The sequence below is a fragment of the Rhinopithecus roxellana genome, chromosome 10, assembly GCF_007565055.1.
Source record: "Rhinopithecus roxellana isolate Shanxi Qingling chromosome 10, ASM756505v1, whole genome shotgun sequence".
NCBI classification, from domain to species: domain Eukaryota; kingdom Metazoa; phylum Chordata; class Mammalia; order Primates; family Cercopithecidae; genus Rhinopithecus; species Rhinopithecus roxellana.
In genome coordinates, this window is record NC_044558.1 from 92,941,352 (window position 1) to 92,963,688 (window position 22,337).

Consider the following 22,337-nt stretch of genomic DNA (forward strand, 5'->3'; position numbering starts at 1 on the left):
GAGGAACCAAGGAATAGCATATGTGAAGAAAGTGAGAGGTGCTCAGCATGGCTGGGAGGCTGAATGGTGGGAGATGAGGCTGGAGAGATGGTAGGGACCACTCCGTGCAGGGCCTTTTATTGAAGAGTGATGGGACAGCATGCAAGGGCTTTCAGTGGAGGAGATTCAACTTCCCACCCCGCCCCTTTTTTTTTTTGAGACAGGGTCTAGCTCTGTCACCCGGGCTGGAGTGCAGTGGCTTGACCATAGCTCACTGCAGCCTCAAACTCCTGGGCTCGAGCAATCTTCCCGCCTCAGCCTTTCAAGTAGCTGTGACTACAGGTGCGTGCCACTACGTCCAGCTATTATTTTTTATTTTTTATAGAGATGAGGTCTCACTATATTGCTTAGGCTCGTCTTGAATTCCTGGGCTCAATCAAGCAATCTTCCCACCAAAGCCTCCCAAAGTGCTGGGATTACAGGTATTAGATACCACACCCAGCCCCATTTAGAGACAACACTTGAACAAATGAATGGAGCCCTTGGGAGGCTTGGTACAGTAAGAGTTTCAGATGCAGCAGCTGTTCCAGGTGGAATGAAGCAAGCAGGTTTCTGGTCTTTCTCCACACATGGAGCTGATCAGGTCCTTTGAAACTACAAGGTTGGTCCAAATGGGTCTAACTCAATGGTGGTAAAAGAGCATATCAGAAGGAGGGCCACAAAATGCCACTGCATGCCAGCAGGTTTCAAGGAATCACTCGCTGTATTAGCTTTCTGTGGCTGCTGGAATGAACTATCACAACTTAGGGGCTTAGACTATATACATTTATCTTAACAGCTCTAGAGGTCAAGGCTAAAGTCGAGGCGTTGACAGGGCTTCATTCCTTCTGGAGGCTCTAGGAGAGCATCTGTTCCCGGGCCTTTTCCAGTTTCTAGAAGTCAGCTGCATTCTTTGGCTCATGGCCCCTTCCTCCATTTTCAAAACCAGCAGTAGGGCATCTTTTAATCTCTCCGTGACTCTGATCTTCCTGTTCCCTCTCACAGGAAACCCTTGTGATGACATGGGGTCCATCTGGATAATCCAGGATAATCTCCCCATCTCAAGATTCACAACTATCACATCTGCAAAGACCCTTTTGCCACTGGAGGTAACATACGCACAAGCTCCGGGGATTGGAATGTGGACATTTTGGGGGAGGTCATTGTTTTGCCTGCCACACCCACATTTTTGCCCCATCAAGTCACCCAGAGCCTGATTTGGGTCTGAAACCAACTTTAGCCGTCCTCTGCAGAACAATTCCTCCCTGACTGGCTGTGGATGTCAGACAAGTCAAGCTTTTAACTCTGTGAAGTTCCAATCGCTTTCTTCAGGTATTTACATGCAGCCCCAAGAAAGTGTAGACTCCCTATACACAGGCATGCCAACACAGACACAGACACACACACACTCCTGCAGACGTGCACACTTTCAGGATTTAGTAGTAGGAAGCAGTTATGATGCAGGGGTTGGGGTGCCAATTCTGGAGTGAGCTTGCCTGGCCCCATATCTGGACTTTGCCACTTCCTAGCTCTGTGACCCCAGGAAAGCTACTTAACCTTTCCGAGCTTCAATTTCTTTATCTGTAAATTAGGGAAAACAAAGCCCTTACCTCTTAGGATTGTTGCAAAGGTAAAATGAGATAGTTTTTTTTAGTTTGTAAAATGCCCAGAACATGGTAACGATTCAGTAATGGTTGCTGCTAATTATTTATTCTGGAAATTTGTGGGTTTTATACATCTCGGTACTCACATTTTTTCTGGGTATCCAGGATGCTATCATCTGCCTGTGAAATCTGTCTTTCTAAAGCTTTTAAAGGGGCTGCATTGATTAGAAATTTATAGGACTCAAGCGCCTATCACCAAACACACCCACACACACACAGACACACAGATGACACATGCGCCCACACATATACACCCACAGGCATGCCTGTAGAGGCACGTGTACATACGGCTATGAGCATGCATGCACATACACACACACACGCACATGTATGATTAGAACCTACATGCAAGAATACACTTTTACATGCATGTCTGCACACACTGCTCTTGCAGAGAGATCAGATCCAATCAGCTGCCTTCTTCGAGTAAGGCCGTAAGCCCAGTGGAGGACCGACCTCTGCTTATTTCTGATGCTCAACCTCCCACAAAAAGCCCCAAACTACCTCAGAAACTTTCAAGTAACTACTTTTGAGCTTTCCTGTACTGCTGCAACATCTTGATGAATGTTGAGGAAAAGGTTAATGGATGTACAATTGTACCAGAAAGTAGGCTTCATGTGGTGTGCAGCAGAGGCTGGAAAAGACACCCTGCACCCTGCTTACCCCAGTGTGATGGGTTTATGTGCCAATCTCTGAATCAGCAGAGGAAATGGCTAAAAGCTGGGGTTCCACCAACTCATGGGATGGAGCCAGAGCAGCTGCCTTTAGAAGCAGTGGTTGACCACGATTTCACCATTCAGAAAAATGCAGCAAAGTGGGAGAATGGGTACGATGTCATGTTGTCCCTCCTGTCTCTCTCTGATCTTTGCCTCTTTTTCTGTCTCTCTCTCTCTCTCTCTCTCTCTCTCTCTCTCTCTCACACACACACACACACACACATACACACCCCACACACACACCACACACCACACCATCAATTCCAGAATCCCTGCTCGCTCTTCACCTCACCCTAATTGCCAAGTGGGGGATATTACTGTTGAGTTTATTAAAGTTGGCACTTTCTGAAGTCAAAATTGGACCATCTGCTGTGAGTGGGGAAATGGCTGCTCTGATGGGGGCTGGCCTGAGGCTGTAATGCCAGGGTCTCTCAGGAACCTGTCCTTAAATGACTGAGCTGCTCCGTCAGGAAGCCACATGCTGGCATGCAGGGCGTGTGCATTTCAGACTCATTAATTCTCCCTGTTGTTTGTTACTGTCACTGCCTGGGGACCCCTAGATCTCAATCTGTCTCCTTGAGGGATTGGTGAATGGGATTCCTGCCTGGGCCTCAGCACTTTGGGGAAGGAGGTCACCTCGGTTCAGAGTTGGAGACGAGGGAGCCAAGAAAGACCACTGGAGGGCTCAGCTGGGCTAGTGCAGTCCATGCTGGGCAAGGTGCTGTGTCATGACAAACCCGGGAACAGCAATAGTTGTGGTTGCTGTTTCGGAGTGTTTACTGTGCCAGGTGCTGTGCTAAGTACTCTATATGCATTGTTTTCCTTAAGCCATCAACAATCTGGGAGAGAAGCTCTATTATTCACTCCCATTTTACAGATGGGGAAACCAAGGCACACAGAGCGGAACTCACTTGCCCAAGTGTACACAGCTCAAGAGTGGAAGAACTGAATCTGGAAGTTAGGTCCAGCTGCCCAGATGCTAGAACGAAATCTTTGTTTCATGTCAGTGCTTTGGTTGGGGTTCTTTCTGACCCCTCTCCCTGCTCTTTCCTGTCATGAAAAATAGAGTTGGGAGAATGTGGTGCTGAGGCCTGAAGGGGCCAAGGGTCACTGTGGTAAAGAGGAATGAACTGTTCAACTGAATGAAGAAACATATGAAACGATCAATTAACTTCAATAAATGTTTGAGATACCCTGTAATTACTGACTTCTCTGAATCCCCGAAATCATCCATCAGTTGCCTTTCCCACCTGTACTCCCCAAAAGCAACAGGATAAAGTGGAAAGACAAATTCAAGTTCAAAGTCTGGTTTGGCCACATAAAGGCTGTGTGCCTCTGGGCAAGTGGCTTAACTTCCCTGAGCTTTGGTTTACTCAGCTGTAAAGCAGAGATGATTGTCTGTCTCTCAGCGAGGACATCATGAGGATTAAAGGAAATATGTGATATTTGAAAGTTCCTAGCACAGGGCTTGGAAATAAGTGTTTGTTTCTCTATGGAATAGCAGAATAGGAGCCAATCCTGGAGCCAGCCAGCCTGGATTTATAATCCCAGTCCCACCACGTATCAACTGTGTGACTCTGGGCAATCTGCTAAACCTCTCTGTTCTTCAGTTTCCTCATCTGTAAAATGGGAATGATTGTAATATATTCTATTGCATAGGATTCCTGTGAAGATTACATAAATGAATCTACACAAAGCTCTGAGCACAGTGCTGGCACATGATGCCAATAAAAGCAGTTTCTTATGATTATTTTGCTAGAAGTTGAGTATGATTGCACGAAAAATCGCAGTCCATTTCATCTCCCATTCCTTCTCCACCAACAAAAGGGCTAGAGCAGTGGTTCTCAACAGGGGGTGACTTTGCCCCTAGAGGCATTGAGCAGTGTCTGGAGACATTTTTAGTTGTTGCAACTGGGTAGGGAGTTAAACCAGGCATCTTAGTGGGTAGAGACCAGAGATGCTGCTGAACAGTCTACAATGCACAAAACAGCCCCCACACAAAGGATTATCTGTCCCAAAACATAAATAGTGCTGAACTTGAGAAGCCCTGGGCTAGAGGGATTTGAAGACTACCCCGTCCAACTTCCCATTTTACAGATGAGGTCAGGGAGGCCATGAGGGAGGCTGTAAGGGTAAAGTGATTTGATAAGCATCTTAGTTGGGTTTATGGTTCACTTAGTAAACATTATTCATTCAACATGTATTTGTTCTGTCTTTTATAGCAGGCATCGAGCTAATTAAGGAATCCAGAAAACTTCTATTTTGATCTTTTTTTTTTTTAGACAGTCTTGCTCTGTTGCCCAGGCTGGAGTGCAGTGGTATGATCTAGGTGGCTCACTGAGACTTCTGCCTCCCAGGCTCAAGCAATTCTGCTGCCTCAGCCTCCCAAGTAAAAAAATCTTTGCTTTTGTATGAAAAAAGAAAAATTCCCCAAATGTTAATTCCCCAAATGATTGGGTTAAGTTACTTTCCTTAATGTGTTGCACGTCTTTTCTTTCTTTCTTTCTTTCTTTCTTTCTTTCTTTCTTTCTTTCTTTCTTTCTTTCTTTCTTTCTTTCTTTCTTTCTTTCTTTCTTTCTTTCTTTTTTTCTTTCTTTCTTTCTTTCTCTCTTTCTTTCTTTTTTTTTTTTTTTGAGACAGAGTCTTGCTCTGTCACCCAGGCTGGAGTGCAGTGTCACGATCTCGGCTCACTGCCACCTCTGCCTCCTGAGTTAAATGATTCTTGTGCCTCAGCCTCCCGTGTAGCTGGAATTACAGGCATGAGCCACCACACTCAGCTAATTTTTGTATTTTTAGTAGAGACGAGATTTCACCATGTTGGCCAGACTGGTCTCAAACTCCTGGCCTCAATTGATCCCCCCGCCTCGGCCTCCCAAAGTGCTGGGATTACAGGCATGAGCTACTATGCCCAGCCGTATTTTCATCTTACACATACAGATTCTGTAACATGTTAGGGCTAGCTGGACGTTGGAAAAAGCACTGGTCCAATCCCTGAGAAAACTGAGGTACTACTCAATAATTCTCAACACTGGGAGGTTCAGAGTCCCCCCAGACTTGATGAAATCTATGTTTCTTGAGAAAAAAAATGCACATAGACACATACATAAATATGTTGATATTATCAGAATGCCCCCAAGTCCCTGACTCCCATCCATAGAAGGTTTAAGACTTTAGGTTTAAATGTGGGAGAGGAGTGCTCCTTTAGAAAGAGGAGAGTATGACCTGGCTTATGGTCAACTTGTCAAGTCATAGGACAAATGTCTGCCTAATTAGACGTAGCAAGTTCCAGGCATCATTATTCACTTCTCCCTCTGTCCATATTTCGGAAAAAATATGTGCCAAAAACACAGGAGAAGGTGGAATCAAGATGGGAAGGTGATAGGGGTGCGACAGATCCTGTCAACAAGAAGTCTCTCTGACTTCCTCCTCTATCACGGCGTCTGGATGCCAAGGTTAATGACAAATCCTAATTACTTTTTTGGGCCCATCTGTTTAAGGAAGCCGACCTCGAATGGAATCCACCCAGCTGCCAGTCCCTTCACAGGCAACGTATGTGAGCAAATGCCTTTGAGAGGCTCTGGACAGAGAGAAACAGAGTAAGGATAAAGAGGGCCTTACCAATGCCAGGGAGAGAGGTGGAAATGCAAACCAATTTTGGAGGCAAATGTCTAATTCCAAACTTAATACATTCTAAAAGTCCTGTGAGTAACCTACGTGTGGCTTTGCAACTCACAACGGGGCCCTTTTATGCTCAGGAGAAGTACTCAGCAGCCACGTGTGTCTAGCCTGGCACCTCTGACCATTGCTGATAGGATGAGGGGCAGGCATCTAAGGCGAGCTAGGTCAATCAGAGTTCCTTCCCTGGGAATTTGGGATTGAGACTAAGAAGAGCTATAAAAACTGGGAGGCTCTAGCTAGCATGGCTATATTTTCTAATATGTGGGATGAGAAGTAGGCCTTTCATGAGGCTAGGCTGTGTTCTTGTCCTCAGATCCCTGGAGATATGTATGAATCCTTATATTAAATTTCTTTTTCTGCATAATGGGATAAAGATAGCCACCAGTAATGCCTTCCTCCTCTGCATGCACATGACAGTTATCACATAAGGAGATAGGATCTATTTCCTGTCCTCAATAGAAAGTGATACCTGCCAGTTCCAGACCTCACTGTTAAGAGACCAGGCAATACCTATCTTTGTTCCCTTGGGGTCCAACTGCCATGTAAAGGATCTCAGGCCAGACTAATGAATAAGGAAGGATGAAATGCAAAGAGAGGGGCTATCTGAAGAGCACCAAGGTACAGACAGGGGATTAAGCTTTCTTGTACATTCCAGCCCAACCCAACCACCGGCTGAATGCAGCTGAGTGAGCAAACCCAGCCCATGTCCTCTGGAACAGAAAACCTGCCCAGCAGAGCTCTGTCTGAATCCTTAACCCATAAAATCATGAAAAATAATACACTGTTTTGCTCTAAGCCACAAAGTTTTGGGTGGTTTGTTATATTGCAATAGATGACTGAAACAACCTAGCTGGAATTAGTTTCCTTTCTTGTAAGCAAAGTGTCCTAACTAATATAGAAAGTCTGTAGCAGTCGGGCATGCAAAATAAACTCTGAAATCCCACTTGGCACTTATATAAGAAATGTGGGGGCAAAATGAGGTTGGTTAATGAGTTTCTCTTCTGGCCATCCTCTCTCCCTCCTGGGATGCTGAAGAGAACAGAGCTGGGTTGTGAGCTAAGTGGTGAGTGAAGATTTAGATTCCTCCTGGCAGAAGTACATGAGCTCCATAGAATGAAGCGGCTCTGGGTTGCTGTGCATGGCCTGGGACTCCCTGCGGCAGCTAACTCTTGCAAAACTGCCCCAGGGAGGCAATGCTTCCTGGGAAGCCTGAGGGCATTTCTCTCCTGGAACTCTCAGAACCACAGCAGCACGCAGACTATCCCTGGCAGCTTTGGAAGGTACGGACAGGTTAATAAGAGCTGGAAATAATCATTGGGCCAGCACAGAAAGGGTTTCAGCTTCTAGTTCTCAAAATGTCCCCTCCAAACCTGAGTAATTAAAATTTCCATGCTCTGCAGAGCCTAGGAATTTGGGAACACATCTTCAGGAGAAACATCTGAGACATTTAAAGGCATAGTTCCGGGAGTCAGCCAAATAGGGATGTGTACCTTGCCTGCATATGACCTTGGGCAAATAACCTAAGTTGGCTGAGCTTCAGTTTCCTCACCTGCAAAATGGGGATAATAATAGCTTACTTGACAGGGTTGAGAGGAGCAGTTAATGAGTTAATTCAAATGAAGTTTTTAGACATGGGCTTGGCACATAGTAAGTGCTTAATAAATGACACCCATCATGATGATTATTTATCATGTTTATTGACAGTGATTTCATAACTCTCCCAGACAGCTTTCACTCAGGTAATAAAAAAGAACATTCAGCATCATGGGGCTGATGTCCAGACCCAGTAAGGGACAGAGCTACATGGGAAATTTTAACATAGAAGGAGCTCATTTACTCTGAGAGGTACAGCCAACAATAGGGTGTGAGGCCCCTCACCAGACACCCCCAAAATACTGTAGAGTCTGCGCAGAAAGAATCCTGAGAAAGAGACTGAGTCATCTGATCGATGGGGAAACTGAGATTCCCAGAGCTCACTAACTGAGATCCTCATGTTCTGCAGTGGGAGCCCCAGTTAGCACCCCCATTTTCAGTTTGGCTCCATGTCTGATGTTTCACTTGGCTTTCATCTGACTGCTCTCTGATCCCCTCCCAGGGAAGTGTGGGTGGAACAGTAATCAGGGCAGGTTTGAGCTTATAAGACACAAATAGCACTGGGTTTGCCTCTGGCGATGCTACCAGCAAGGGCTGGCTGCAGGAAGGGCACTGTGGAACAACCACAGCCAGAATCTTCCGGGACTGTCCTCCCCACTCTGGGAAGCCAGGCAGAAAACACACTGTCTCAGCAAAGGGACATTCTGTCACCAAAGACTTGGCCCAAGCTCCCCTGGAAGCCTCTCAAATCTCCTTCAGGGGAAGCCAGGGGCTGCTAGAGTTTCAGGACTTGCCAAACAGGAGTCTCAGGGCAGACTTCTAGAACAAAGGCTTCAGCTAGTGTCAACAATCAGCTTTCTCATTAAAAAAACAAACAAACCTCACAATTAAATAATTGCCACTATTTAAGTATGTACTTTGTACAAGGCACCACAATAATCCTTTGCATGCTGATTAAATACTCACCCAGATGTATGTGATAATGTTATCCCCATTTTGCAGATGAGGAAACTGAGGCACAGGGAGGTAAAGTGGCTTATCTAAGGGCACGCAGTGGGTAAGTGGCAGAACTGGAATTTGGACCGAGGTCTCTCTGACTTGGCAACCCCAGTTCTTAACCACAATGCTCTGCGCCATGTCACCAGGTTGGTAGGGAGAATACAGCAGGGCATTGAAGATAAAACAGGGACCCCATTTACCCTGTTCTATATCATTTAAGCTGGGATCTGCTCAGTCCACAAAGACCTCCTTAACCTGACCCCCAGAGGCAGCCCAGTGGCCATGTTGATACAACAGGGCTTGGCATGCCTGGCTGCAGTTGATTGGACAAGGGATAGTATGTGACATAAGACAGTCAGAATACTTTCCCTGGGAATTTGGACCCTGGATAAGACTATAAACCCCCAAGCCTCTTGGCCACAGGCAACGTAGAAAGAAGTTGGGAGACAGCCTCATCTTCCATGTTCATTCATTCACTCACAAATATTTTGCTGTGCACCTGTTATATACCAGGCTTTGGGAATACAGCAGTGAACAAAACCGGCAAAAATATCTATCCTTAGGAATCTTAATCTAATGGGGAGAGACATACAATAGTTAAAGAAAATATGTGAAATATAAAATGTGATAGTTGGTGATAAGTGCCATGCAAGAAAAAGGTTGAGCAGAGTTCTTGTTTTCACTGTTTACCTTTAGCATACATACATTTCCTTCCCTCATGACTGAGGCCCATCGCTGTATGAAGACACACACATATGCACACACATACATGCACACACATATATGCACGTGTGCACACACACATGCACATACATGCACACATGCGTGCATACATGCATACACACACGCATACACACTGCCAGCCTGGAGAACTTTTCACTCCTGAAACATCTTTTAAAAAGCAAAGCAAAATAGAAACCCAACCCCATAAGCAAGCCTCTCAGACCCATCTGCTTGGTGACCACCTGAGGAGGCTGACAGAGGGTCACGTGTGAAGCTGACACATCCTCTGACAAATCCTGAGGTTTGTTTGTCACTTGTCAACAACACCTCTGATTTTCCCAGCCTGCCCTGAGTGCAATTATCTGGATCAAATCAAAGGCATCCACTTCCTGCATCCCCAGATCATCATTTTCCATCCAAGAACCTCGTTAACCCCCGGCTGAGGGTCTGGATAGGGAGATCAGTAGGCACCTCAGTGCCTGAAACCGTTGTAAGCAGTTGGCAATGGCTGTCCCCGGCAGGAGGGATTGGGGAAGGGCATAGGGTGGCGGTGGTGTTCCAGCATCCTGCCTTCCCATTTCCTGTTTTGATATTTGGATCTAGGAAGACTACTTCAATGGCCTCTCTGTATCCCGGCAGCCAAAGTCTCCATTTATACCAAAAGCTCCCCAAACACATACCCTCACTCCCTTCTCTAAGTTACTCTCCCACCTTGATGATGCCCCACATGTTCCCCAGTCCCTCAGCTCCAGCCCACACCCATGCCACTCCTTGCTCTCTGGTATTGGCCCTGCTCATTGATTTTGTCACTCTCTTCCACTCATCACACATCCTTCTTATAAGCCTTGCTTCTCTCCCAAACATGTTTTCATTATCCCTTCCCTCTGAGCCCCACTTTCCCCTCCTTCCTACCATTTATTAAACACATAGTGTCACCAGAGCCTGGGTCAGAAACTGTGCATGCATCATCTCAACGATTACAAGAGTCTTATAGGATAATTACTGTTATTTCCCCCATTCTGCCAGTGAGCAAACTGGGGCTCAGAGAGGTCAAGCAACTTGCCCAAGATCCACAGTAGGCAAGTAGGGACATGGCATGGGACCCCGGGTTCTTGGAGTCCGGACCCATCAGGTTAACCTCTGCTTCCTCACTCACATGCTGTCTGACCCTTATAGGACTGGTTTCTCCAATTGTCCTGTATAACTAATTTCAAACATGCTCTCTCTTTTACACACTCTTTTTTACCTACTCTCTGTCCTCCTAACCTTGCCCTCAGCTGTACCTTCTGACACCTATATGGCTCTCATTTCTAGAACACATCCCTATGCAGCTGTGATTAGCTGAGACACCTCATGCTCACACCCACCCCACTTCTTGAAGCCTCCAATGACATCTCCCCTTTCCCTATCACCATAACCTCCCCCTGCCCCTTCTTCAATGCAGCCCCAGCCAAGAAACTCCTCACTCGCAGCCCACTCTCTCCTCTAGTCCCTTTTCTCTTCTCCCAGCTCTCCCACCTCATGCAACAAAGATCCCACATCTGCCAGTGGGGAAGTCGGAGAGGGGGCAGGGAGGTGGCCCCATAAGTCACAAATGGCAAAGCCCGGAGGCAGCCCAGCACACCCTGTTCCAGGCCAAAGCCTTGCTCCGGCCCAGCACACCCTCCTGCCTCAGCGGCTCTGGGGTGAATGGGAAGTGTAAGCCTCACCCGATTCGCTCCTGCTCCATCTCTTCCATTTTCTCAGCTCGGGCGATCACCCTGTTGATGATTTCTTTCTCCTCATCGGTCAGCTCTTCCTGCTTCCTCTGCCTGTCAGGCTGACCACTGGGGTGGACGGACCAGCCTGCCTGGAGCCTGAAAAGAAATTTGGGAAGGTGTGAGGGTGGAGGGAAAATAGTAGTTCAAATTTCTGCTGGGAAACTCACTGCCTGGGAAACTGTGGGCATGAGGATTATAGCTCTCAGAGCCTCAGTCTGCTCCTCTGTGCAATGGGACACGCATACTTCCCGCTTAGGCTTTTGATGAGTTTATTTTGCTTATGTGCTTAGTACACAGTAGACGCTCCATGACATTTTCAAGCAAGCTCATGGAAACCTGGAGAGTAAAGATATTTCAGAAAAGATTCTAGAACAGTAGACTTCTGTCAGCCTGACAGGCAGAGTCTGAAGCCCTGGGTCCCAGGTTGACCACAGCATCTGCCTGGCAGAGAGATGGCTTTTGGGGGCCACAGAGTGTTTTAAAATAAGTTTAAACTGGTTGCCAACTAGGTTGTAAAAATCTCTTGAATTCACATAAATGTCTAGACTTCCAGCCTCAAAGGCTCTTGTAACATTTTGGGTTCTATCTTGTGTTCTTTTTGGCTTTTCTTTTCTTTTTAAGCGAACACTGACATAACATCTATTGGTGCCCACATTACCTAATTATCTCTCACACATGCCCACTGTGTGACCGCATCAGCTTATTATCTCTCATGCAAGTCCCCCGTGTGCCTGCATTACCTCATTTAATCCTCACATCACCCCTACAAGGCAGGGGCTGTTCATGTCCTTATTTCCTGGTGAGAAGGCTGAGGCAAGGAGAAATTAGAGCACTTGCCCAAGGTTGTGTGGCTGACAAGTGGCAGTGGCAGGATTCAGATCCGAGCATCCTGCATATTTACCCTCCACGAGATGGAAAGAACGGGACCTGTGCCCAGCAGTGGTTCAGAGAATCAGAGGCTGCTGGGAGCAGAGTTAAGGCTGTGGTCTATGACAAATTAGTATCCTCTCCACTAACACCATGGTCCACGCCCCAAGGCTCTGAGGTGTATCACCGGAGTGTAAGGCAGGGTTGAACACCGCTAGAAATTCTTGTCCCTATGAGGGAAAAAAATCAGGAACTCTGAATCCTTAGGAGCCAGCCCTGCATTAGCCGCCAGCCTTGGTCCCTTCTGCTAGCCTAATCACAGCAGCAGGCATGAAATTGCCTTTTGACATTGGAGGCTGGAAATTAAAAGCCCATCTTCCTCCCTCCTCCCCTTCTTCTGCCATCCCCCCACCTTAGCTAGCCTGCTCTGAAGAGCAGAGAAGGAAGAGTTTGAAGGAAAAGGGAAGCAGATGTCTTGGGGCAAATCTTGTTTCCAGAAAGGGAAGGAGGACGTGGCCTGGGGAAATTCTGCTGGAAACACACCTTGCCTTCCCATGTGTGGCCTTGGATGGGACACCTCTGGGATGAGCACATGCTAACACTGCTCAAACCCCTTGCTCAGAACTTTCCAGTGGTGTCTCATTGACTTAGAATAAAACTCAGAACTAGGCAGAAGTGATGGCTGCACAACATTGCGAAGATACTGAATGCCACTGAATTATAGGCTTTACAGTGATTACTTTTATGGTGTGTGAATTTTACCTTAATAAAATAAAATCCAGACTTCTTGCTTATTCTGCAAAGTCCTACCTGGTCTGTCCTTTACCTATCCCTCTGTCCTCATTGCCCCTTGCTTCCCCTGGTCACTAGGCTCCAGCTGCACTGGCCTCTCTGCTCAGTCTTAAACACCCAAGTCTTCTTTTTGTCTCAGGTCCTTTGCGCTTGCTGTTTCCCCTGCCAGGACACTTATCTCCCTGGATCTTCCCTCTCATCATCCTGGTCTCAGAAAGGCTGCCTTTGATCTCTTATTGCCCTGGTTCACTTTCTGCATTGCACCCGTCTCTAGCTGAAGTTATCTTTCAAATTTTTTCTTGTTATATATTTATTACCCCTTTATCTCCCACCAGAACATAGATTACAGGATGGCACGGAGCTTGTCTGGCCCTGGTTCTCTATTGTGTCCATGGCATTTAGATCATTCTCTGACAGCAAGTACATAGAAAGAGGTTTTGAATAACACCTGGTCCCTGGTGGCCAAAGGAGATGTTAAATGCCTAATTATACAGGTGACATGCAGGGAGACTGAAGCAATGGAGGTTACTCATCTTAGAGACTGGGCAGAACTTCTTGAGGAAGTGAGGTGAATTCATTGTGATCCTGGTGAAGATGAAGCTTTGGGGCCCCCTGTTTGCACAGGCACCTCCTGAGGCCCTAGGATGGGCCCTAGCAATGGTCATGTGATTAGGAAAGTTTGCAGAAGCAAGGTGGTTTTCTGTTTTTGATCTTGAAGAGGGCCCCTTAAGTATATAAGCTTTGGGCCCCACAATGCTATGGCTGACTTCTGCTGAGACCTCAAAGATAAGCTGAAGCGGTGATGGAAGGTAGGGGAGAGATTGAGTCTGGCAAAGGGCACCAAACTTTCTTTGCAAAAGCTGGAGTAGAGCAAGCAGGCAGCATGCTGGAGGGAAAGAAGACCAGTATGATGACCAGCCTCTAGGATGGTCCCCAGAGGTCCCTGCCTCCTGTTATTCCTACTCTCCTGTGTGTGGTCCCCTCCCATGCTGAATCAAGGCTGATCTGGTGTGACCAACTAAATACAGTGGAAGTGACGCTGTGTGGCTTCCAAATCATAAAAGACACTGAAGCATCCACATGGCCAGCTGCCTTGTTGTGAGGACACTCAAACAGCTCCGTGGAGAGGCCCACTTGGAGGGGAACTGAGGCCCCCAGCCAACAGCTAGCACCAAACTGCCAGCTATGTGAGTGGCTCCTCGATCCCCTATGAAGCCTTCAGATAATTGCTGCCCCAGGTGACATGTCTGCAGCTGTATGAATGACCTTGTGCCAGGGCTGCCCAGCCAAGCCACCCTCCAATTCCTACTCACAGAAACTGTGAGGGATAATCCATGGTTTCTGTAACTTTAAGCCACTTTTTTGAGATGATTTGTTATCAGATAACTAGGAAACCCAGTCCAGCAGGATAGAGACAGACTGGTAGCACCCTCCCCACAGTGTCTGGATTCATGTTCTATTGCTGCATGACACATTCTTACAAATGTAGGGGCTTAAACTAACACACATTTATTTTCTCAGTTTCTGGGGGTCAGGAGTCTGGGCTTGGCTTAACCGGGTCTTCCGCTCAGGATTTCACAAGGATGCAATCATGGTATGGGCTGGGCCGTGTTCTCATCTGGAGGCTTGAGAGGGGAAGAATTAGCTTCTAAGCAAAAATTCATTGGCAGAATTAATTTGCTCTCAGCTGTATGACCCAGGGCCATGGCCTTTTGTTGGCTATTGAGAGAGTCCCTACCCCAGGTCCTAGAGGCTGCCTACATTTCCTAATCATGTGGACCTCTCTGATCCCATTGTGTGGGCCACTTCCTTCATCAAGTCCACAAGGAGAATCTCTAGCTCCTGTCACCCGAGACAGAGTCTTATATAACATAATGTGATCCCAAGAGTGACAGCTCATCCCCTTTGCTGTATTCTATAGGCTAGAAGCAAGGCTCAGGTCCTGCCCACACTCAGGGTCAGGGCATTACACAAAGGCATGAACACCAAGAGGTGGGGATCACTTTGAAGTCTGCCTGCTGTGGCATTCCTGGCAGATATCCTTTCATCCTTGCTTGAATGCCTCCTGTGATGGAGGCCTCACTCTCTTTATGCAGAGTCTGTGCCATGCTGTTGGGAAGATCTTCCATTTGGTGTGCCAATGCCCCTCAGCCTGCTGTTTCTTCCTATTACTTTTAAAGGATACAGTGGACTCCTGTATAATGAAGATCACCTACCCTTCCCAAAGAGCCCCAGTCATAACGGAATTCAGCCACTTCGAAGTCTCATCAGTTTTCCATGGAAATGGACACTTCACCTGCCTCTATTCTCCCTTATTTGCTGCCGCATCTCTTTCTGGATTTCTCTGTTGATCCTCCTTTATTTTCTGCCATTACAAAGCAGCTCAGTGACCAAGACTGAACACATGTGAGATTCTAGGCCTAGTCCCTAGTGAAGACTCTCCAAGGACACATTCCTGCAGCTCACAATCTGGTCAGGAGCCACCTGACCTGAAGTCAATGGCTCACACCCCACCACCACACCATTGCCAGTGTTATCGTGCACAGGAAATGCAAGCATCTGAACACACATGGCTCCAGAGACATAAGCAGGGCTGGGGGTCCCCGAGAGGCCCCGCCTAGGATAATTGCCTCCATCTGCAGACTGCAGATGAGCAGCCCTGTTGGAGGCTGCTGGCACCTTTCCAAACCCTTCCCCCATCCTCTGCTCCAGAACACGTAGTTGACAAACAGCTCATCATGTTCGAAAATGTCACCGATTGGTCTCAGTGGGAACCTGCAAGCCTCCTGTGGATTTTCATGTTTTAATTCCAGAAGCAAACAGACAGAAACAAGATCAGTTTTTCAGACCAAAGCTTTTGCTCTCAGGGGACAGAATGGGCTTGTCTAGGTCTTCCTGAGTCGAGGAGCGATGTGAGCACGAGGTCATCAAGAATCGGGTCCTTGGGATAAGACCCTTGCCAAGGGCTTCTGGACACAGGATGGCAGCTCTGTGTCCTTAAGACCAGAGCCAGAGTCCAGTGCTGGGATCTTGTTAAAGACTGAAGCCAGAGACCAAAGTATTGTTCCCCTTGGACAAGTTAGAGAATTGTATCCAATCCAGAAAATACCCAGCGGGCCTACTATGTGCTAATTTGAACCCTTGTTGACTTGGCAGAGTTAATGAGTGGAATCCTGGGTCTGACACTTGTTGGCAGTATGTGCTGGGCCTCTGCTCTGCTCTGAACCTCAGTTTCCTGGTCTATTAATTGAGATTGTTAATAGGGCATGCATCACAGGGCCCTTGGGAAGATTAAATATGAAAGTGCATGCCAAGTGCCCAGGAAACAGCAGCCCTTGCTATTGTGACCATGCTCTTAATCTACCAGGATGCCCTAACTTTTTAGTGAGGGATGAATTGCACCGGGAAGTTTGCAAGCAAACTGAGATGTGCTCCACAGTTTCGTGGGACTGCCTCTCCAGATGGGTGCTGGCATTTTTCACAGCAACTCATTAGCTAGCTGCTGGCAGAGTAGCCCTTCAACCTAAGCAGACCTGGTGGCTGCTTACAATGACAGCCCTGGCTGCTATGAAGATACAGTAACCTAAGAGAGGGGATGCAGGAGTAGGCTTTGGGGTCATATAGCTCCAATTTCTTTTCTGGCACTGCCCTGCCTAGATGTGCAACCTTAGGAACAAGTTACATAGCATCTCTGAGTCTTAGTTTCCTCATCTGTTAAAGGGAATACGTACTAGTGAGTTCATCAAGCTCATATGAGGGTCAACTAGACCATGTATAAAAAGTGTTTAGCGTAGATCCTAGGACGTGGTAAATGCTCCAAAAAGGTGAACTTGTGTTTTCTTTTTCTTCTTATTAAATATTTTTGGTATGAAACTGTGTCTCAAATCCTTGCCACAGTGGCAATTCAGTGAAAAATTACCTAATAGCACTGCACATATAGTGGGCACTGAATCTGAATGAAAGAAAGAATGAATGAATAGAATGTTCTGATAGGGAGGAGTAGGGAAGACAGATGGGAAGACAATGACCCACGGTGGGAAGAAACCAATGGAATGAAACAAAATGTGCAGCCTGGATCACTGACTGGCATTTGAAATCAGGAAGCTCTTTGACACCTTAAAGCCATGGTAGTAGGAGTGTCCAAATCAATTCCTTGCGCATCTGCACAAACATGAGCCTAGTTGATTTAGCTATTCAGGAGAGAGAGACAGAGAGACAGAGACAGAGACAGAGACAGAGAGAGAGAGAGAGAGAGAGAGAGAGAGAGAGAGAGAGAGATAGGAGAGAGACCAACTAACCTAGCTGACTTTAAGTGGCAGGAATGAATGCTGGAGAAAATGAACTTTCAGAAACACACTTCCTGGACCAATCCTTCCTGCAGCTCCCAGATTTCCTTTCTCAATCGGATACACTAACCCCAGACCAGAATCTACTGAGATATTAGGATGCAATGGAAAACAAAGCAAAACAAAACAAAACAAATCAAACTCGAGCTTTAGATTCAGAACAATCTGCATTCAAACCCTGGCACTGTGTGACTTAGGGGAAAGGATTTTATCTCTCTGGACTCTAATCTCCATCTGTCAAATGGAGTTAATCATAATATTTATGTCATAGGGTTTACATTTACGTCTTATTGAATTTTTGCAATACTTTTGAGGTAAACATTATTCTCCTCTCGAGTATATCAAGGTTCAGAGAGGTTAATCACTTGCCTAAGGCCACACAGCTTGAAGTAGCAAAGCCATCTCCGGGGGGATGTCCTGTGCTCTGAGCCACCATGCTATCCTGCCTTTCTAAAAGGCAGCCACGGCCGGGCGCGGTGGCTCAAGCCTGTAATCCCAGCACTTTGGGAGGCCGAGACGGGTGGATCACGAGGTCAGGAGATCGAGACCATCCTGGCTAACACGGTGAAACCCCGGGCGAGGTGGTGGGCGCCTGTAGTCCCAGCTACTCGGGAGGCTGAGGCAGGAGAATGGCGTAAACCCGGGAGGCGGAGCTTGCAGTGAGCTGAGATCCGGCCACTGCACTCCAGTCCGGGCGACAGAGCAAGACTCTGCCTCAAAAATAAATAAATAAATAAATAAATAAATAAATAAATAAATAAATATAAAAATAAAATTAAAAAAAAATAAAAGGCAGCCAGATGGTCCAATCTCACGTTCTATCTCCCAGGCCATAGTCAACTCTTCCAGACCCCCTGCCCCCCCATCTTAATTATTCGTGGCTCTTCAGTTTAGAGGAAGCTTGAATCTCAGGAACTTTTGACTGTCGGTTCCAAATATCTTTTTTGTTTGTATATTTTTTCCAATGAGGTTTTTTTTTTTTTTTTTTTTTTTTTTGTTTTTTTTTTTTTTTTTTTTTTTAAGAGACAAGGTCTTGTTATGTTGTCTATGCTGGATTTGAGCTCCTGAGCTTAAGCAATCCTCCCACCTCAGCCTTCCAAGTAGCTGGGACTAGAGGTGTGCATCACCACATGAAGCTTAATAGGGCTTCATTCTGAGCATCACAGTAGATTGATCTAATTAGGGGAACGTAAAGTATAGAGACACCAAAAGCCCATCACTGGCTTAAAATGCTGATGGTATGTGTGATGTGAATGGGGATGGAAACAAGCACATTCTCCCAGATGATGAAGAACTTGGGGGCTCTCTAGGACCTGTCTACCGCTGGCTAATCTGCAAAGAACAATGTGCCACGTCCTGGCTGCAGGAAGAAATGCTCAGAGCTGCCTTTGAGGTGGAAGCAGGGAATTGGTTGTATGCCCCTACCCAAAATACACCTCTTATTTTAGAAGGCACTTTACTGTCCACTCTAGAACCTAAACACCTTTACTGGGAAAAGATAATGTAAACCCTATCTGGGTACTGGTCTGAACCTATAAAAGCCTCTGGGCAGTGCAGAGGGGTGGCCTGTGATAGAGTTCATCACTTCTCAAAGTTTAGCATGCCTAAGATTCACTTGGCGAGCTAGCCAGAATGCAGATTTCTGGGCCCTTTGCAGAAATTTGGGTTCAGAAGGTCTGGGGTGGGACTTGAGAATTTGCATTTCCAGGAGAGGAAGGAATAAAGTCGGGATGGTTAATGGGTACAAAAGTACTCATAGATAGAAGGAATAAGATCTAATATTTGGTAGTACAATGAATAGGATGACTATAATTAACAATATTTTATTGTATATTCAAAATAACTAGAAGATTAGAATTAAAATGTTCTCAACACAAAGAAATGATAAATGTTTGAGGTGATATGTATTTCAATTACCCTGAGTTGATTATTCCACATTGTGTATAGGTACCAAAATATCACATGTACCCCAAAAATATGTAAACCATTTTATGTCAATAAAAAAATTTTTAAATTTAGAAAGAAAAAAAGAGACAAACATTGGGGAAAAAAATTAATATTTAGTATTTTAGTAAAAGCATGAAATGTGGTTTATTGTAAGGATGGCCCCAATATTTCACTCTTCTCTGTATACATGCCCTATGCCATGTGAATTTGAAATTGATCACCAAAAAGTCAGGGTCTATTTTCTTTTCTTTCTTTTTGAGATTGTGTCTCACTTGGTCGCCCAGGCTGGAGTGCAGTGGCACAATCTTGGCTCACTGCAACCTCCACCTCCTGGGTTTAAGTAATTCTCCTGCATCAGCCTCCTGAATAGCTGGGACTACAGGCGTGCACCACCATGCCCAGGTAGTTTTTTGTGTTTTTAATAGAGACAGAATTTCACCATATTGGCCAGGCTGGTCTTGAATTCCTGACCTCAAGCGATCTGCCCACGTCGGCCTCCCAAAGTGCTAGGATTCCAGGCATGAGCCACCACGCCTGGCTCTAGCATCTATTTTGCTACTCCTTAAATCTAGCCCAGACTTAGGACTTGCTGTGGGCAATAGAATGCAGGGGAGTGATGTTGCACTAGCCCAGAGGTAATGCCTCCAAAGGCCTTGTGTGTTTCTGTTTACTCTCATACCCTGCCATCACCATGGGAAAACTCAGGATATCCTGTTGGAAGGTGACGCATGTGACATCATGTTGGAAGAAATGTATCATTCCAGACATGGTCATCTTAGATCAGCCAACCCTTTGATGCATCAATGAGCCTAGCCAAAGTCCACAGAGTCAGTTACCAAGCCCAGATGCCTGAGAACAAGTAACTGTTCTAAGCCACTGAATTTTAAGATGGTTTGTTACACAGCAAAAGCTAACTGATACATTTTTCACCATGGCAAAAAAAAAAAAAAAAAAAAAAAAAAAGAGAAAGAAAGAAAAAAAAGAGTGAAACTTGTTAGACTTCCTACACTTATTTTACAGTTTAGCATTATGTTAAATTCCAGTTGTATAATGTTTACCATACTATTTTTAATGCTTTCAGCCACTAAAGGTCTTTATCCAGCTCCACTCTTATCTGTCTCAAATATTTGGCTTCTGAATAAAGTATTATTCAAAGAAAGACTTTCACTGCTAAGAAAAAGTCTAAAGACCACTGTAGGTAACCTGCTCATTTTCCCAGATGCCTGAGACTCACAAGGAGAAAGAGAATTGCCGAGAATCATGAGTGGAGAGAGGATGGTCCAGGACTTGAGAAACCAGCCTTCTCGATGTGCTTCATCTGCTACCAGAAGGCACCTGCTCAGGTGCACCATGACGGGGTCAGAATGAAGCCACTCACCAAGGCCAGCATCAGTGGACCCCGACACAAAAGGAAATTAGCCCCAACTCCAGATGGAAGCCCCTCATAGATGTTTCCCCTTGAAATACTGCGAAGGGCAGCCTCCCATATCTTTCCTGCCTCCCACCTTGATTCTTCATTGCATGCACACAATAGTCACATAATAAATACTTGCCAGATGTCCCTATTAATAAATTATAATTCCCTAAAGGAGTGGGATGATAGAAAAGCTGTCGGGGCATGAAAGTTCTGAAGCATTCAACAGCAGAGGTGTGCAGAAAATTAATCCTTTTTCTTTTCTTTCTTCTTCTCTCCCTCCCTTCCCCTTGGATGCCAACATGGGCAGGTGTCTGCAGGAAGTCTCTTTAGAGCAGAGTGAATGGGATTTTAATGAATCCTGAAGGAAAGGAGGGGCAGCTACACCACAGAATGTTTTGCCCATGCCCAGCTGGTATAAAGGCCCCTTTGGATGAAATTTACCCCATCCAGACTAATGGGGGGGTGCAGAAGGGATGCTGTGGGTCCTCCACGTCCTCAGAATGCCAAGGGGACCTGGGGATCCTGTTAACCTTTTTAGCCAGACTGAATTCCATTCTGTTCTTATAAAATCCCATGTTGTCTCTTATGGTTGGGCTTGGTAGATGCCGTCTCCCCCACTGGCAGCTCCTCTGTCTCCTCCACATAGTTCTCCTCCCTCTCCTGGTCTCAGCTTACACATCACTTCTTCCAGGAAGCTCTCCCCTCATCACCCTCAGGTCTGAGCTAGGTGACTGTCTTTGTGCTCCACAGTTCACTGTGATTCTATGATTATAGCTCCGCACATACCGGAGTGTATTTGTTGGTGACTGCCCCTTTATTTGTTTGTAGACTCCACTAGACATATCTTTACACTTGGCTAACTGTGTCCCTGGTGCTTAGCATGATGCTTGGTATTTAGTAAGTACTCGGTGTAAGTGTTTATTAATAGAGGAAGGGAGGAAGGAAGGGAGGGAGGGAGGAAGAAAGAGGGGGGGAAGGAGAGAGGGAGGGAAGGGAGGAAGGAGGGAGGGGAGGATCTTGGGGATGAAGAACAGAGGGGAGGGGGATGAACATGCTACCTTTCAACCTGCAGCATTCGTGAAACCTCTAAGAGCCTTGAGACCCTCTGGAGTCATGAACTTCTGTCTTGTGATGTTCATATTTGTAATCTGACAACAACCCAGCATCTCTCTCCAGCATGTCTGAATAATATACTCATGATTTCATAGAAAGCAGATCTTGCCTGTCCAGGGTCCTGCCAGCCAACAACAGAGCTTGTAGAGCATTCAAATAGTCTTTACAAGGCAGCTTGTTGAAAGCTCTCATCTGACAGATGGAGAAACTGAGGCACAGGGCAGGGAGAAGAGTTTTCCTGGGTCTCCTGGCTACGTATTAGCTGTGTTAACTAAATCTTTAGAGCATTCTGGGTCTCATAATGTGGTTATTTGGGTCCAAAAAAGCTGGAAAAGTTGTGCAAGAGTCTTCTATGTAAACATAAGGGTAAGGCAAGGATGTAATTCACACCTTCATCTAACTTTGCTTGGTTAAGCTTTACAGTTGATAAAGCTTTCTGCAAACATCTCATTTGATCCCACCACCAGCCAGTAAGGAGGGAGGGGCAGGGTTGTTGTGCCTATTTTACAAACAAGATAACCAAGGCTCAAGGAGGTGAAGGGCTGTGTCCCAGGCCACAGGGACCGTGAGTCCCAGAGTCCCACGATTGCGGGGAGGAGAGCTAAAAATGACTTTCCATAGTTTCTGAATGTGTGCACGCAACTGAAGATGGGGCTACTTTGCAGTCTGGCTGCTCATTTGTTGGACCCGACATCCAATCTGTC

General features: G+C 46.1%; 1 protein-coding gene across 8 annotated transcripts in view; it reads right to left on the reverse strand.

The window, feature by feature from the left end:
• Positions 1-22,337, reverse strand: part of RPH3A (rabphilin 3A) — a 333,538-nt gene that overhangs the window by 44,018 nt on the left and 267,183 nt on the right. For 7 of the 8 annotated variants that reach the window (XR_004059720.1, XM_030939664.1, XM_030939666.1 and 4 more), the window contains one exon: positions 11,101-11,247. The exons of the other annotated variant lie outside the window; for it this stretch is intronic. Coding sequence is in view for 6 of the 7 variants with exons in the window: in XM_030939664.1 (XP_030795524.1) it covers positions 11,101-11,247 (147 nt within the window). In the remaining variant the exon portion in view is untranslated. The remainder of the gene's footprint in view (positions 1-11,100; positions 11,248-22,337) is intronic. 8 annotated transcript variants of the gene reach the window in all.